This window comes from Sander vitreus, chromosome 9 (assembly GCF_031162955.1).
Source record: "Sander vitreus isolate 19-12246 chromosome 9, sanVit1, whole genome shotgun sequence".
Classification (NCBI taxonomy): domain Eukaryota; kingdom Metazoa; phylum Chordata; class Actinopteri; order Perciformes; family Percidae; genus Sander; species Sander vitreus.
Window position 1 is genome coordinate 30,145,565 of NC_135863.1, and position 18,015 is coordinate 30,163,579.

The window sequence follows — 18,015 nt, forward strand, 5'->3', positions numbered from 1 at the left end:
GTGTGTGTGTGTGTGTGTGTGTGTGTGTGTCCTTGAGGCTGAAGGCTGTCATTGCCAGGTTTTGCCCACATGCTGGCTTAAGGAGTGTAATTATAGAGCATGATGCTTTGCTGACTCATGATAGACATTTGCAAGTAGTAATTGATAATAAAATGACACATTTCTCTGTGATTTTTTTTTTTAAAAATTTTTTAAAGCTTAACCCGAGTTTAGTCAAATTACTCGTTATCTTCTGCAAACATTAAGTCATGATTGTTAAATAGATTTTTGCCATTGCATCTTTAATACAACTACTTGCAAGGTCACTTCATGCTTGTTACATGTATGTATTCCTGTTTGCCATTCCATCATTAACCTGGCCCCTCTCTCCCCTCCCCAGTAGGTCCAGATGACTTGTACATTGTAGAACCTCTAAGGTTTTCTCCAGAGAAAAAGGTACAGTGTCTGTTCCAACTGCTGCTGTTGGCTGTGACGGCCACCTTACTTTTAAGTGCTGTGTGTTTTCTAGTGTCAAGTCTGTCTGTACAATAAGTGTGCTAGAGCAGTGAAAGGCATCTTCGTCAGTCACGGATTCCTGAGCTCAGTGGAGTAGCCGAGATAAGGGAGCAGCTGAAGAGTGTTAAGATTCAGCCCACTCCAAATGCCTGTTAACCACTTCTGTGCGGACACTTTTTGGGCATGTCATCTGATTTTTGAAAAACAGATTTCGATGCAAGTCCCTCAAAAATTAAAACGCATCACACACAACTCTTATCCTGTGGAACATTTGGTGATGTAAGTAAAGCGTGGTGTACTGTGGACTTGTATCATAGCACAGCACTGAGCAGTTAGAAACACTTTTAAGATAAGTCGTTTTGATCATATCTGTGTCTCCTATATTCCATCATTCCCTATGAAACTTTCCCACCCTTCTTTGATCCATTTGTATGGCCTCGGTGTCTAGCGCAGAAGTGGTTAATATGACTTTACGTTATTAGATGTATCTTGTCATTCTCTGAAGTGTTTTTTTTTTCATTATTTTTTGTATCATTCGTTCCTCCTGTCTTGTGTTTTTCCTGTAGAAAAAGCGCTGCAAGACAAAGTCGTTGGACAAGGTTGAGATTCTGAAGCCAGCCGATCCCTCTGCTCCACTCGGAAACGGGGATCTAAACTGCAACGGCTTCCACCCATGCCTCCCTGCTCCACCACAAGCACCACCACCATCACCTCCTCCTCTTCCTCCTCCTCCTTCTCTCCCACCGCCTCCTCCTCCTCCCTCTGCAGAGGAGGTGTCATCCCTGCCCACTTGCACCTCCAAGGAGTTCCCCTCAGAGACTAGCAGCTGCAGCTCGTCCACCCACTCTGAGGAGTCCTACACAAGCCGTCTTCCACCTCCCTCTCCCGTGTTCCCCTCCTCCGGCCTGTGCAACGGACACGGCCCGTCTTTCTCCCTCCATCAGTCTCCCACCAAGTCCCGCCAGGAGAAGCGCTCGATGAAGCGGCGGAAGTCGCGGCAGACGGAGCTGCAGTTCCCTACCATGCGGCGGGGGAGCCTGGGTTCTCTGCCCAGCCTGCAGCAGCTTATAAAGGGAAACGAGGAGATCAGTGTCGGGACCATCGGGGTGACAGCAGTCACCGGACATGTCTGAATACTCTTACTTTTACACAACTTTCTGTTAACAACCATATACACACACACACACACACACACACTATATGGTAGCAGACTTGTGAGGAGATGAGGTCTTACTGCATCCAAAAGAACCACATTTCCCATGAGCACCCAGGCACACCGTGGAACTGAAGTGGCTGGGGCAGCAGTAGCTCCACATCATCCAGTTCCTTATCCACTCCTGTCAAAGAGCTGTTCACGGTTATGTGCCTTTATATCTGTTCTCGACCTTTTTAATGCTAAAACAAATGTGACATTTAAAGAATTGTTGATGTGGACAGAGAGAGACACTGAGGTGGGGAGTGAAACATTATTACAAGTCAAATCCATTGAAGTGCGTTGAGAATGTTTTTTTTCTTGTTTTTTTTCTTGTTTTTTTTTCTACTGGATAAGCACATTGTCCCATGACAGTTCAGCACCAATAAGTGTTCATCCCCACTTTGAGCACAGTGAGGAGAGGTGCTGGCCTCAACTCTACGTTCCTTTACCTAAGTGGGCATCAAGAAGTATTAAGGCTGCTCTTTTGGATGAAATGTGTCGTCGTGAGAGAACTGTGGAGCATGACAAACTACTTCTATATCACCTTCTGTCTTTCATTGCATTCATTTTATCCTTTCTGTCTTTGTATTGCATCCTAACATGACTGCAGGTGTTTGTATGGGACCAGAGTGTTCAACTTTCATTGTTTCTCTTCCTCCGGTTCTGTCAGTCTGTTCCAAACCAACCATCAGAGCTGAATGAAGAACAGACTTTTACACGTCCGAATGTGTCCGTCCTCTCAGTTTAGTGTCCCATTTAACCCCATATTACAAATACAATTGCAGCAGTCTGTAGATCCTACTAATTCACAAGGAATTGTTCTGTGAACTGTCCCTACCCGGTTAGTTTGGGCTGGGCCCAAAGAGCTTGCTCCCACACCGAATAAAGAGAAATTGCACTGTTACAGGGGATATTGTGACTGTGGGGAACAGGCTAAAGGCAAGCCATGGGTTTTTTTATTGTCTTTTTTTTTTCAGGTATATGTTTATGTATCTTTTATCCACTACTGAGCCATGCTCCTCTCTTATCATTGCTCGTGTGGTTTGAATCGTCACATAAGTATGGATGTATAAGTTTGCTGTTTAGGGCACAATGTACTGTAGGACCACATTGTGCAAAACTGAATGTTTACACTTCCGTCACACACACTCACTCACCCACTCACTCGCACTTACTGGCACCCTGCAGCCTAGTCTGACAGACCAGTTTTATTTATCTATTTATTTATTCGAATGACTGCAGATTTTTCTAACCTAACTTTGTTGCCCGTCTCCCAATCCTGCAGTGCCAAAGCAGTTTATCCATGACCGTATGTTTCATAAATAAAATATTACAGCGCAATCCACTCAACCACACCGACACATGGCCATGGTGGATGGCTCGACCTCGGACATTTTTTTTTCTTTTTCTTTTTAGCTTAGGCTTTGACATTATGGCAGACCCTAACTCTGTTTGCCTCTGCCTGAAATATCTGACCAATATGATAGCAGTCACATATCCTGCAGCAGCAACAAGATGAAGTATTGATTTAGAAAACTAGGCTTCTTAGGATCCTCGCACTGCTGCTTTTGTATTATGTTGAGAGCAGCTGGGTGGTAGGACGTAGTGGAAAGGGTCAATCTGAGTGTTCATTATTGTCTCGTCTTCTATGTGCTCATTTCAGCATCTTTGTCGGATCGCTAGCCAACCCATTTTAACTCGCCCTGTTCATGATTACATGACTGACCTATGTTAACGTTCAGTTTAATGTTTAAACGGCGTAGTTTTAAGTAATAACATGTATATTTTTCTGTATGTATGCAGTTTCTGACTGGCTCTGTGTGGTTGCATTTGGGTACATTCTGACAGAGAACTTTCTTCTTACTCTAGTCTCCCAAAAGAGCATCATTACCTGTCCTGACCAGCTTCTATAGCTCCTCTTTCTCTTTACATATCTTTAACCCCCCCCCATTGCACGACTTATTGTGACTGTGAAGACATTTTTTTTATATGCCTGCTTTATTAGCCACTCTTAACAGGTTCCCATTGGGAGCTTGAAACGCTACAATGACTCTACATGCTTGCTTTCTAGCTGATCTGTGCATCCTCACTCTCATTGTATACAATTGTCTTTTATTCACTTGTCATTGCTCTTTGACTTTATGTGTTCGCCCCCCACCTTGATTGATACTTGTGGTTTGTGAGGGGATGAATATTAATTGTTGAATAAAGGGAACGCAGCAAAGATGGGTACATTTGGAACACTATTAATTAAGCCGAGCAAATCATGAGTTTTTTTTTTTTTTTGAATGTGGATGATCTTATGTTTGTGTGTGTGTGTAACCCTCATGTATGCGTGTGTGTGTCTGTGTTATGAGAAAGACTACTTTTGAAACTGCTTATCCTGTAACACAGCGAATAAGGAGAATGCCCTCGGCGAGAAATTTTAGGATCTCAGTGAGCACTTTGTATGACTCTTCATGCCTTTTTGTTTTTCTACCTTAATATGTCAAGTGCTATCTTTTCTTTCTCTCTCTCTCTATCCCTCTCTTTCTCTCTGTGATTATTCTGAAGAGTGGCACAGTATTTTTGTGCAGGAGTGAGTTACTACAAAACGTGTAGTGCCATTAGAAACTGTGAATTTCTAAATAAAACCTTTTTTTTTTTGTTGTCTTTCACTTTGTCTTTGGCTTTTATTGCGGGTGTCTTCATACTCCACCATTGTTTGTCAATCTTGAATCAATCCTTAATGCTACCTAGTCCATAAAGACAGACTGACTCACAAACTAAATAAAAGGGGTGATTCTCTGAAATTGAAATAAGATTTTGCCACAGGGCTTTACATGCACAACATTAGCACATTGATGCACGTGTGATATGTCCTGCTAACTTCACCTGATCGAGGTTACAACTGGAGTGTTTCAGTACAACCACACCAACAGGCTTTAGAAAGCTGAGATGAGACAACTTTTGCTCGTGCTATAAAATAAAAGCCAGCTTGGCACTTTGGGTCTGCATGTAAGGCATCATTACGCTGCCTTCATGTGTTGTTGGAAATGTTACTATTATGATTACAGCCGTTCAACTATTCCAAGAATTGGAGAAATTCTATGTTTTACAAATTGTTTTATTGTTGTAGAAATTCTTCAACAATATTACAGAGTCAAATACATTGAGAACTAAATCTAAAATGTTCATTTCCCACATTATGAACAACTTCTTGGCAACATTTAGCAGGTTAACACTTCTAACCTTCTGCTGTTGATTGAAAACTGAACATAAATCTCAGTATTTTGCTCATGCTGGAGATGTAGACACTGACACTCATATCCACAAATATTATACTATAAGACATTAAAGAAAATATAGGAACTCATTGCTTGGAACCTGTGGTATTATATTTGTTACATGTTATATATTCATAAAGCAAAGAATCTTAGCTATTCAAATTGTTTTTACTACTTACTGTAGTGAGCACTGGACAACTGTATTATTCAGTGTATAAAATAAACAATTGTAAAGCATGTATGCATCAGGACATTTCTTTTGACTGAGCTTTAGACCTTACAAAAAGGAAACGTTACCAACTTTCACATTAGACAGGGGTCTTTGAGCTTTTGGGACAAATGATCAAACATCAGCCACCAAAAGTAACTTCTTTGGTGACTTTGTTTGAAAAAATATTTTGACCTATTAACAATATCAAAATGATAAAGTAGAACAGGAGCACATTCATGCAGCAGGATTATTAGAGATTATTAAATATTACTATTAAAGAGCAGTATAGAAGTGGCCGGGTTGTCTCAGTGGGTAGAGCAGGCGCACATATACGCTCGATGGTGTTTAGGGCCCCCAACGTTTCCTTCCAGGCAGCGCTGCGACCGTTGACTTCAAGGCACCTAACCCTAACCCCCCCCCCCCTTGTGCCCGTGCCCCTCGCAGCGCCCATCCTGGGCATTGCGTTTTAACCCAAACCTAACCATAACCATAACCCATGCCTAATCCTAGTGCCTTCCAGGCAGCGCTGCCCGGGAGGAGACATTGGGGGCTCAAACACCGATAAATCCATAAACGTCGACGCAGAGGTCCAAGGTTCGAGTCCGAGCTGAGACGATTTCCTGCATGTCTTCCCCCTCTCTTTCCCCTCTTTCCTCTTTCTCACCTAGCTGTCCTATCAATTAAAGGCGGAAAAGCCCAAAAACTAATCTTGAAAGAAAAAAGAAAAAAAAAGAGCAGTATAGAAATTGGTACATCCCACCACAAGGTGTCGCTGTGAGCAGAGCTGAACGCTGTTTTCCTCCAGCGCGCTCTCCCTCTCTCTCCGTTGTTTACAACAACATGGAGGACGAGGTGGATGTTGATATCGAAGGAGACGAGTTTGAAAGCAGCACTAGGTGAGAATATTTATTGTAACTAATTCTTTAACATTCTTGGTTGATCTCGTATGCTGTAGTCCACACAAGTTTACGGAGACCTGGTCGTTGTTTGTACCCTCACGGTGCAGGAGGCTACAGCAGCGGTTAGCTGTGTCGTGTGTCAGATAGATGCTGGGTGTCTCCTCGGCCCTTCTCCACAGCTTCTTTCCTTTCTGTTGCAGTGAGCTGAATGGAGGAGGTTTAGTCCAGGAGCAGTTCATACAATCTGCGTGGAAGAGCAGCGCAGGGATACTGGTACGAGTTCACGAAGCTAACAGTCCTTCAGCGGACTCCTGTGTGACTGCTAATGCTTGTTGTTGACTCTGTGTGTGTGTGTGTGTGTGTGTGTGTGTGTGTGTGTGTGTGTGTGTGTGTGTGTGTGTGTTGTGCAGCCATGGGAGCTGGACAGCTCCATCAGCCCAGAGAACAGGGAGGTGATCGAGAGGATGCTGCTGGAGGAACAGTATCCTTTCACTGGCCATAATGGCTGCACAGTCTTCAGTAGCTTTACTGCAGACCTAATCAATCAATCAATCACATTTTATTTAAAGTGTAAAATCACCATTATACATGGTCTCAGTGAACTTTACAATTAAAGTAACTTAACAGACAGCAACAAAACTATTGAAAAGCATTAAAGCAGTAATAATACAAAGCAGTAATAATACAAAACCAGCAATATAAGACAATAAGTGAAAAGGTTTATTTGTGAAGGACGCAGACAGGATGGTGTGTTATGGTTAGCTATAGTATAATGCAGTGTTTCTCAAATGGAGGTACATGTACCCCAAGGGGTACTTTGGAGGACTGCAGGGGGTACGTGAGCGCTTTTTTCCTAAGTTTTTGTCACTGCTTTTGAAGTTTGTCACTTTTTCAAAGTTTTTGTTGCTTTTTGTCACTATTTTCGACCATTTCTTGCCTTCCTTCCTTCCTTCCTTTTTGTCAAAGTTTTTGTTACTTTTTTCAAAAAACAATTCCACTTTTTTCAAGGTTTTTGTCATTTTTTTTCTAAGTTTTGTCTTCCTTCTTTCTAATGTATTTTTTTTTACAAGTCTGTCGCTGTTTTTGATACTATTTTCCACCTATTCTTGCCTTACTTCCTTCTTTCTACCGACTTTTTTATTAGCATTTAAATGTTTTTCAGTTACATGGCTGTTGTTTGGTAGATCTATCGCTGGTCAGGGGGTACTTGGCTTAAAAACACAATTCAAATGGGGTACATTATTGAAAAAAAGTTTGAGAGCCACTGGTATAATGAGTAGAGGTGGGTTTTCAATCTAGATTTAAAAATGTCAACTGAGTGAGCTTCTTTAAGCTGCAGAGGTCTGATGGGCAATAACGGCCCCGGTCTGTAACTAATGAAATCCTATAGAAATAGAAGTGAATCTACTAATTGCAAAAATGAAAGACACAAGAAATAGAAAAAAAAAATAAAAAATAACAGTGAGAAATGTTGCAAAAATTAGTGATGACTATTTTAATTGATTTTTGATCCTAAATTGTAAAATTGTCTGATTTTTAAGTCATTGTCTGTTGAACTATAATGCACAGTACATTTTTTCTGAATACACAGTTCGGATAACAGTCAGTATTAAATGTATTGGTCCTGAACTGTGCTTGTAGATACTACCTGACAGGTGAGGGGATTCCTGACAACATTTGGGAAAGTGATGCGAACAACGAGCCCAAAGTGAAGAAGTAAGTCAATCCTTCCTCCAGCATTCAAGGTGGAGTCAGCGATCCTGGAGAAAGATTGTTGATAGGGGGGTAGTGGAGGGCAAATTGTGCATTGTGCTGGAGTAGTTTGGGGGTTCGGCAAACTGCTGACTTGAACTGGCGATCTTCCACTTCTCAAGGCAAGTCCCCACAGACTGAGCTACTGCTGGGATAAGAATCGCTGACTGCACCTTTCACATTAGCAGAGTACATGTTGTCATTGGCATTCATTTCACACTTTTACCTGTCGGGGGTTCAGGTCTCCAGCCAAGACGTCGGCCTCTGCCTCAGGCTCCTCTTCTCGTTGGTCCAAACAGGAGAAAGAACTGTTTGAGGAAGGACTGGTAAGCTTCCCTTGGCTCAGGGCATCTGAGGTTTGCACTGAACAGGCCTATAACATATGTAATACTTGTTGTATATCTGAGAGTATTGTCTAAAATACTAGGTGGCTTTTTTTTATTTTTTTCTCTGCAGGCTCAGTTTGGTCAAAGGTGGACTAAGATTGCCAAGTTGGTGGGTAGCCGTTCCGTCATTCAGGTCAAGAGCTATGCCAGGCAGTATTTTAAACACAAGGTGAGACTTTGCTTTACATTCCACCTTTTGTTTTGCTGCTAACAGCAGCAAAACTGCCCACTACAGGACTTTAGACCAGATTTTCTTAGCAGCATGCAGGGTGTTTCAGTTTGTCAATACAAGCTTAATTGTCGTATCCCACAGTTAAACTTGTGCTTTCCTCATTATTCAAACTCTTTCACAACCAGAACGCATTCCTCAGGCAGGATTGGGAAATAAGAATGAAGAATAAACAATGTCTTTTGTCATCTGTATTTATTTTTTTCCCAGGCTAAATCAGAACCCAGAGCTGCAGCTCCCTCTGCAGGTCCTGCGCTGCACTTACAACCACCCCAGCCCACCTCCAGTCGTGCATCCTCTCTGACAAACGCTGTCCGCATAGAGAAGCTTTCTGATGACGAGAACGAGGAGGTAGACATCACTGATGACCTGAGCGATGATGGGGACGGCGACGGTGATGACGAGCCGCAGGCTGTTGTGAAGACTGAGTTCAAGCCAGAGCAGCTAGCAGGCACTGAGGTCCAGACAGACACAGAGGGGCAGAAAGAGGCAGGTCTGACTGAGACAAGCCACGCCTCGCCGTTTCCACAAAGTCCCCGATCCTCATCTCCCCTACCTTCTTTAGAGAAGACCAGTGTGACTGGGCTGGACGAGAAAAGCAACAAGAGAGTATCACTCCCTAATAAAGACCTTCAAGCATGGGCTCAGACGGACTCGGAGCAAATGAGCGATGAGAACGAAGGCACTGGCTCCCAGTCTGATAGCTCAGCACAGACTGGTCCACTGGAAGAGGCCTGTAGCGATGGCACAGGTAAGACTCACGCCTGCTGTTTTTATGTGCAGTACCAGTCAAAAGTTTGGACTTCCTCATTCACTTGAATGGGAAAGTGTGTCCAAACTTTTGACTCGTACTGTAAATCCACCTCACGATGATGCCCCTTACTTGCTTTGTTTGTTTTTTTTGGCCATTTATGCCTTTAAAAGATAGGAAAGCTGAGATATGAAAGGGGCGAGAGAGAGGGGGAAGACATACAGGAAAACCGCCACAGGTCGGACTCGAACCCTGGACATTCTGCGTCGAGGAACAAACCTCTGCATATGTGCGCCCGCTCTACCAACTGAGCTAACCGGCCACCTTACTTGTTTTTGTGAAGTTACACCGTGGTTCCTATTTGCTTCCCCAGATACTGCTGATAAGACTGAGCAGAGTGCAGCTGATAGACCAGAAGAAGACCAAGAGGAAGAAGAAGAAGAGGAGGAGCTTAAGCCCCCTGAACATGAAATAGAGATGGACATGGAGACCACCACTGAGGATGAGAAACAAGCAATCCCAGAGTTCTTTGAGGGACGACCATCCAAGACTCCTGAAAGATACCTTAGGATCCGAAACTACATCCTGGATCAATGGTAAAACCTTAAAACACATTTGGTAACTTCTGTCAAGACCGTGCTGCAGAAGAAGTGCTCATTACTTCTTCTGTTCACCAGGATGAAGAGCAAGCCCAAGTACCTAAACAAGACGTCAGTCCGCCCTGGACTGAAGAACTGCGGAGACGTCAACTGCATTGGGAGGATTCACACCTACCTGGAGCTCATTGGAGCCATCAACTTCAACTGCGGTAACTTTACTGACAGCATTCTTCTGTTTCTTTTAAAGGACAATTCCGGCGCCAAATGAACCTAGGGGTTAATAACACGTGTACCGAGTCGACCGTTCTCTGAGATCTGTTTTCATGCTAATCGAATTTGATTCTAGCTTGAAACAAGCTACCGCAAGCCGCTGATTAGCTTATAACGCTAGTCATCGGGGCAGAGGGTAAAGTGAAAAGAAATCTCTATTTGTATACCGCTGACAAGGCTCAAAATAGAACCACACGTCAACAGTAGCATAATGAGGGTCCGTACATGTAAACCGAAGCATCGAGAACTTTGTAAGTGCACAGGCAGTTTATTAAAAAGATAGATTATAAAAATAGTAGCGGGCGCCATCTTGGGAAAGCAGTCACGACCAGTCGAACGCCGAACGCCGTGCTTGAGCTTTACTACTGGTTACTGGTTGCACGGCGTTCGTCGTTCGACTGCTCATGACTGTTTTCCGAGGCTCCCACATGTAAACATGACCCCTACTGTCTTTATAATCTAGCTTCTTAATAAACTGTCACTTACAAAGTTGATTTACTTGAGCCTTGTTAGTGGTATAGAAATAGCAATTTCGTTTTACTTAACCTCTGCCCCGACGACTAGCGTCATAAGCTAATCATCAGTTTGCGGTAGCTTGTTTCAAGCTAGAGACACATTCGATTAGCATGAAAACATATCCCAGAGAACGGTCGATCTGGTAATCATGTGTTATTAACCCCTAGGTTCATTTTGCGCCGGAATTATCCTTTTAAAAAGAAATCTGTCTTCCCTTTTTCATTTGGAGCTCTGCCTCTTCTCTCATAGAGCAAGCAGTCTATAATCGCCCAAAGGTGGTGGACCGCTCCAAGCACAAGGAGGGCAAAGATGTGCTTGAGGCCTACCAGCTCGCCCAGAGACTGCAGAGTATGGTAGGTACCCATAACCCCCTAACTCCCACAAAGACACCAAACCTCAAGCATCTGAACCATGAGTTTGCTGGACTTTGAGCTAACTGTTGATTGGCTGCACGGTTTAGCGGACCAGGAAGCGGCGTGTGCGGGACATATGGGGAAACTGGCGCGACTCTAAAGATTTGGAGGGACAGACGTATGAGGTTTGGACACTCAGACACACACTGCACCTGTTCACATACAAGTATTGATCACTTGGTGAGTTCTCATTGACTATATGTACTGTTACGGTGTTTCATCAGCATCTCAGTGCTGAGGAGCTGGCTTTGCGGAGAGAAGAGATGAAGAAGCAGCCGAAACCCTGCAAGATCTCCAGATTCAGGGGGTGAGCGCGAGTGAGTGTGGAATTTCCGACAACCTTGTAATTACATATTTCTATATGTGTAACTACTTTCACTCCTCCTTGTAGGTCTTTTGATCCCTTCCAGTTGATTCCCTGCAGGTCTTTTGGAGAGGATGTGCAGGTCAGTGGCCATTTATCCCATCAATCAGTCATCAGTGGTGCAATGTTTCTTGCAAGATGGGAGTGTCACCACTTATTTAATCTGAGGTCATGTATACATAACCTCACTATAAGTTGAATAAGTACTAAAATGTCCTCTTTGTTCTCCCCAGGAACCATTCCAGGTTATTGTGTGTGCAGAGACTCTTCTCATAATGGACATGGTATGCCATACACACAACCACAAATGCTGAATGTATTTTCCCTTAGGTATCACACACGTTAAGAGTTATTCATGAAGAAAATGTTTTCAGTGTGTTGCATGCACTATGAATTGATAATGTTGTTAATTCACTGACCTGTAAGGCAGGCCAATACATGATTATCTGTTTTAGTTATAATATTAAAATGTGAAACAATTGTCTCATTCATTCGGTCATTCATTTATTTTATTTAAATCTTCCAAAAATGATCAAATGTTTTGTGACAGCATGCCCACGTGTCGCGGGGGGAAGTCATCGGCCTGCTAGGCGGAACTTTCAGTGAGGAAGAGAAAGTATTAAAGGTAGGGAAAGGAGCCAAAACAAAAATGTGGACAATGGAGATATGGATTTGATGTGCTATATAAAGTATTTTGACATTTGCGTTTACAAATGATTCTGTGTATCCGTGCAGATCTGTGCAGCTGAGCCGTGCAACAGCGTGAGTACAGGTTTGCAGTGCGAGATGGACCCGGTGTCTCAGACACAGGCCTGTGACGTGCTGTCGTCGCTGGGCTTCAGTGTGGTGGGCTGGTACCACTCGCATCCCACCTTCCACCCCAACCCTTCAGTACGGGACATCGGCACACAGGACCAGTTCCAGGTAAAAGGATTAAATGAAAGAAGTCCCACTGGAGTTAGTCTTTGGAAACACGTTATCTGATTCTCTTTGTCCTGATTTGTTCCAGAGTTATTTCTCACGTGGCGGAGCCCCCTTCATCGGGATGATAGTAAGTCCATATGACCCAGCCAACCCCTCCCCCCACTCCCAAACTACCTGCTTGTTGGTGAAAGAGAGCCAGGAGCCTTCAGGCCCACAGAGTATGTTTAACACACGCAAAGACATGATTCAAAACGTTCAAACGGTTCATATCAAGCTGACGATGTAGGACACGCACGCACACAGCACGGTCTATCCTCTGTCTCTCTTTCTGTTCCTACCCCAGAGCTGCCCTACCGGTTCGACTTCCTGTCATCACAAGACATTCCAGACTGGGAACAGACGTTGAGGAGAGCTCAGTGGATCATCCACAAATACTGTCAAACCCCCGGGTGAGTGAGAAACAAGAGTGCAGTGGTCGTCCTGACACGCACATTGGCTCATTCTGCCTTTTTGTGATTTGGAACAAGTTGTTAGTAAAGCTTAAAGCGTAACTCTCGCCAACATGCAACCTAGGGTCTTTTTGTGAATGTACCCGAGTCAAAGTTTCGTTTAAAAGCATATTTAGGACGGAATCGCCACTTTTAAGATGTACCGTATTTTTGTTTTTCAGTCAAATGGCCTTTTGAATGGGAGTGCTAGGGGCACTTTTATGCTAGCCTCAAAATAGCTATTTTTAAACCACTAAGAAGGCTCGACACAACATGAAACTTTGCTCGAAGTATGACCAGGGGCTTTACACCTTAACGGAAGCATTGGCAACATTGTTTGTGTAGCCAGAGTTTACTAAAAAAGGTTTTCAACAACTCATCGTAGCTCTTGTTGTTTCCGGCCGCAGCCATTTTATCAGTCAAAAACAATCGATTTCTGAATGCAACGTAACAGGCAGGAGAGTAAAGATGGAACGCTCCTAAAGCTTAGTTCCATATTCCATGATTATTTCTTGTTTTGTCGTTATTGAAAAACAATATTGACCTCGTAGTTGAAAAAGGAGCCTCATATGGAGTCCGTTCATTCACATTCGGATATCGACTAGTTTTGACTGCCGAGGTGGTAGCGGCAGGAAACAACAAGAGCTACGGTGAGTTGTTGAAAACCTTTTTTAGTAAACTCTGGCTACACAAACAATGTTGCCAATGCTTCCGTTAAGGTGTAGAGACCCTGGTCATACTTCGAGCAAAGTCTCATGTTGTGTCGAGCCTTCTTAGTGTTTTAAAAATAGCTATTTTGAGGCTAGCATAAAAGTGCCCCTAGCACTCCCATTCAAAAGGCCATTTGACTGAAAAACAAAAATACGGTACATCTTAAAAGCGGCGATTCCGTCCTAAATATGCTTTTAAACGAAACTTTGACTCGGGTACATTCACAAAAAGACCCTAGGTTGCATTTTGGCGAGAGTTACGCTTTAATGTTGGAGTATCTGAACTGCTGTTGTTTTTTTTTACACTGGGTAGGAGTGTGCAGATGGAGAGATTGTTCCGGAAAGACTCCCATCTCACCTATCTGGAGAAGGTCTGTCCAGCTGATCAGTCTGCCCACTGTTCACACATCTTAGTGGCTTCTGGCTTCATTACCTGATTTACCTCTGTTCCTACTGCTTTATTGTCTTTGTCTCATTTCACTTGACCTCTTCCATCTATCACCTCCTTTTTTTAGATGCTGTCGTCTCTGGCCAGGTACCTGGAGCCCCTGCCAGATGAGGAGGGAGACTCCTTCCTCACCCAGATCCAGGCGCTATTCCAGTCAGACTTTATTGCCAAGCAGGAAGAGGGGGAATCTTTTATCTTATCCAGACCAGAAGTCTCAGACGACTTTGCTTTTGATCAGCTGATGAGCGAGGAGAGGCCCCAGGAGGGAGGAAGAGACTCTGATCCGGATTCTGGCAGAGCTTCAGATAGACGTGTACAGCCCACGGACACAAACTCAGACACAAACAGCAGCACAGTTTTACATCTGGGCTCTGTGTTGTCGACTGAACATGACTATTTACTGTGATGGACCATATATCTCATCTAATTCTCAAAGAATAACCGTTATGTAAATACAACAACATTTTGTATCAGTATTACTAACTTACTTATTTAGTTTTTCCAACATTTTATGGGGAAAAAAGGCATTTCACTTTCTCAGTTCTGCAGGTTTCTTTTAAACATAAAAATATATTTTCTTATTTTGTTGTCTTTTATATTACTGTAATAGCTCGATATTAAATTGTTATAGTGCTGTAAGGTGCTGTCGATTACGAGATAATGTCAGTCACATTTCCTTATAAGAGAATGTCAAGAAGAAGTCAGTTTCCTTTCAATTTAGGGAAATGCTTGCTCCTATGACAACAAGATTAAATAAGCTAAACTTGTCAATGGGGATTTGTAATTATTAGCCTCCTATAGGAGCCCCCTACTGTACTAGAGTATCCGTTATGCATATGCCCTGAAGATAATCAAATACATTCCTACCTGTGTTTATCTCCAATTTCTCATTAAAAAATAAAATCTTTTTTTAGGCATTTATGCTTTAATTTAGACAGAGACCGAGAGGAAAGGGGAGCTGGGAGGTGAGGAGGTGCAGCAAAGAGCCCAGGACCGGACTCAAACCCTTTAAATCCCCTTTTAATACATCACATACCTCCTATAGTGTATAATTTTAGTAAAAGGCTTTTAAGACTCTCTCTTATTATATCAAACATCTAGCTAAATGCTGTTGCCTGGTGAAATATGTAAATATGTCTCCAGCTAAAACACCCAATGGTAGTCTATTGAGTAGCTGGGGGACACAAAGGTTAATTTCCAATCCTGCAGACACCTGACTGCCATTTTAGCTGTTTTATTGTAATCACAGACGTCACATTTATTTGGATAGAGACAAAAAAAAAGCTTAACGAAAGTGACGGGTTAGTGCTTTTACTGACAGAAATGGCAAACAGGAAATTTCTACAGATTCGCACGCAGTCTTTTTTTCTGTAATAATGGTTTTGCTTTCTTTTCAAAGTCAGGAGAAATAATATTTATAAACATTTTTTTCCATTAGATTTATATGTATACAGTATATAGCCCATATACAATACACAGACTCTGATCCAAATCTGGACCTAGGTGCAATTTAATCCAGTTTCGGTAACACTTTACTTGAAGGTATCTACATAAGAGTGACATGACACTGTCATGACACAGTCATGACACATGAACCCTAACCATAACTTGTCATGACAAAAACCGAATGACACTTACTTAAAAGAAGCGTTATGTCATAAACGTTTATGACTTGTTTATAATGGTTATGACACGTTCATGACAGTGTCATGTCACTCTTATGTAGATACTTTCAAGTAAAGTGTAACCCCAGTTTCTTAACATTCCAATGCAACCTGACCTAATTTAGATATCGCTTGTTTAACCCAACCGGAGAAGTGACACTGCAGACATTTTACATTGTATACAGTTAATTGAGTACTGCTGATATAAAGCTATATATTAGTGGTGCTCAAATACAAGTATACGGTATCTTTATTAAGCAGAAATGAAAAAAAAAGTTTGCCATATAAGTGAGGTAGTGTATAAAAAAATATCAAAAAGGCACATTCACATGTAATAACATTGCTATTATAACATAAAACAGTAGTGTCAGTCACTCTCGGAAGTAAAATCTGATTTCTTGAAGAAGAGATGTGTGTATTTTGCAAATACAAGGCTACTTGCCTGTATGGGATCTTATATGCCTTGCCAAATGAGATGCATCAACACATCTTTTCCCACAGGTCTTGCAAAGTTACGGCTTCACAGCTGTGTGGGTTCTCGTGGATTTTCAAGCCATTACTAAACTGAAAAGCCGGTAACGCTTTACAATAAGGTACACAAAAAAAATGTTGACTGTTTTGGGCTTTGTTGTTGATGTTTTTTTGGCTAAGTCCTGGATCTTTACAATCCTACCTACAGCACCTTTAATTGAAAATCCGCTCAATTCTGCTTTCTGACGGAATCCTTTCCCACGTTTTACAAGAATTCGGCTTTGCGTCTGTGTGGACGATCAGGTGTCTCTGCAATGCTGACTTGTACTTAAAATCTTTTCCACATGTGTCACATATGGTAGACATATGATAGTTTCCCGTTGTGAGTATTATGGTGAATCCCTGACAGGTTAGTGTTGATAACATTGTTACTGTGACTTCTACTTTTGTGATGTCTCTTCCTTTGTTTTGGCTCTGCATTCTGGTTGATCCTGAGTCTCAGTGCTTGCCTCCTTCGTGATCTCGGCTTCTTGAGAGTTGTGAGAGAGGAGCCGGTGGTCACCGTTTGCTTCTGATAACACAGAGTTTATAACTGGCATGTTAACTACAGACTCTTTATCTGCTGCACTAAGAGTTTGATCAGGATTCAAGTTCTGAGTCTGATCTCACTTTCCTCATAAGTAGGAGTCAACATAAAGGTATCGGTCTCCTGCTTCAGTACTTGCTGCTCTCCCTCCTGACTTGTGCAGAGTTCCTCTTGTTCCTCTTTAATCTTTAATCTTCTCTTGGTCCACACTGGAGTTCCTCTCCTGAACACAGAGCTGCTGCTGGTCAGCGAGAACCTCCTCCTCATTATACAAACATGTTGCTGTGGGAGCTCTGAAGGGACAGAGCACAAAAAGAATAGGAGAACTTACTACTGTGATTGTAGAAAAACGGACATGTGAGCAAATATATACAACAAGTAACTCGGTCTGCACAACTAATCGCAATTGTATCGAAATCCCAATATGGACTGGTGCAATATCCAAATTATTTTGGAAATTACATCCAATAATTTTCAATGAAAATGAGAATAATGATACAAAAACGATCATTCCCTCCAATACCGTGAATCATATCGCAATCGCAATATCGGTCAAAATAATCCCAATTAGATATTTTCCTCATATCGTGCAGCCCTACAAGTACCGTTATGTTATGCATACCATTGGTCCTAATGGTATACATAACGTTACTTACTGAATACGTTATATTCCCCTTTTAGTTTTTTTAAAGACCGTTGAGGTTTTACACACCTATCCTGTGTAACTTTATCTCGGGTTTCCCAACGATATTCAACAGCCTGCGCTGACGATCGATCTCTTCCTCGTACTCGACCACAGTTTTCTTCAAAACTCCGAATATTTCCGAAGCAGCAGCAGCAGCAGCAGCAGTTAGTCGCTCGTTGACAAACCCACTCAAATACTCAACTGCAGACATTGTTGCTTCATTACAGCTGGAAAACGACGCGCTACGAGTACAGCCGTCTTCCAGCTAGAACCCAACACATGTAGCTGTTGTTTACTTCCGCTGGATGTCACACTGTTAAGTTCCGACAGTGGAAGTGCGTGATTTTTCTTTCCGCTTTCAAACTGCGTAAACATGTTGGGCTATTTTGGCTTTTACAGGTTAACGTTAGTGGAACTATCTGGAATGAAAAGAACACCACGGCGTCCGCCCTAGACATTGATGGCTCTAAACGTTTATCAACTACACACGCAGGCTACGTATCAGCATTGATAAACCACAAAAAGAAGATACTTTGCCGTAGAAATAATTCCATGGTCTGGTAGTTTTCGCTGTGCGAGGACCCGCGATCTCACTCGACACACCGGTGTCGTGCCAAGGTACTTATACCCGCCAGGATTTGTATCCCCCTATAACACATTATAGCAGGTGAAAAACAGCCTGATATAATGTGT

The 18,015-nt window shown here is 42.5% G+C and overlaps 2 protein-coding genes and 1 pseudogene across 9 annotated transcripts in view; 2 read left to right on the forward strand and 1 right to left on the reverse strand.

Moving 5' to 3' along the window:
• The window catches only part of suco (SUN domain containing ossification factor), a 58,624-nt gene extending 54,277 nt beyond the window's left edge, over positions 1-4,347 (forward strand). For 6 of the 7 annotated variants that reach the window (XM_078259625.1, XM_078259619.1, XM_078259621.1 and 3 more), the window contains 2 exons: positions 380-435; positions 1,062-4,347. In XM_078259625.1, the coding sequence (XP_078115751.1) occupies positions 380-435; positions 1,062-1,628 (623 nt within the window). In that variant the 3' untranslated portion in view covers positions 1,629-4,347. The remainder of the gene's footprint in view (positions 1-379; positions 436-1,061) is intronic. The other variant, XM_078259620.1, reaches the window with a different exon arrangement.
• A 1,617-nt stretch (positions 4,348-5,964) lies between these two features.
• Positions 5,965-14,826, forward strand: mysm1 (Myb-like, SWIRM and MPN domains 1). Its single transcript, XM_078259635.1, has 20 exons — positions 5,965-6,063; positions 6,267-6,339; positions 6,477-6,547; positions 7,708-7,782; positions 8,060-8,144; positions 8,275-8,373; positions 8,644-9,184; positions 9,558-9,780; positions 9,862-9,992; positions 10,819-10,922; positions 11,030-11,107; positions 11,207-11,289; positions 11,374-11,428; positions 11,580-11,630; positions 11,897-11,971; positions 12,082-12,270; positions 12,356-12,488; positions 12,614-12,719; positions 13,782-13,839; positions 13,984-14,826. The coding sequence occupies exons 1-20, from the start codon at positions 6,008-6,010 to the stop codon at positions 14,320-14,322; spliced, it is 2,625 nt and encodes an 874-aa protein (XP_078115761.1). The 5' UTR covers positions 5,965-6,007; the 3' UTR covers positions 14,323-14,826.
• Positions 14,827-15,134: 308 nt separating this feature from the next.
• LOC144522961 (uncharacterized) lies at positions 15,135-17,618 on the reverse strand (annotated as a pseudogene). The gene is made up of 2 exons (XR_013502468.1): positions 17,350-17,618; positions 15,135-16,930 (listed from the first exon to the last, which is right to left on the reverse strand). The product of XR_013502468.1 is annotated as an uncharacterized LOC144522961 (transcript).
• Between the last annotated feature and the right edge of the window lie 397 nt (positions 17,619-18,015).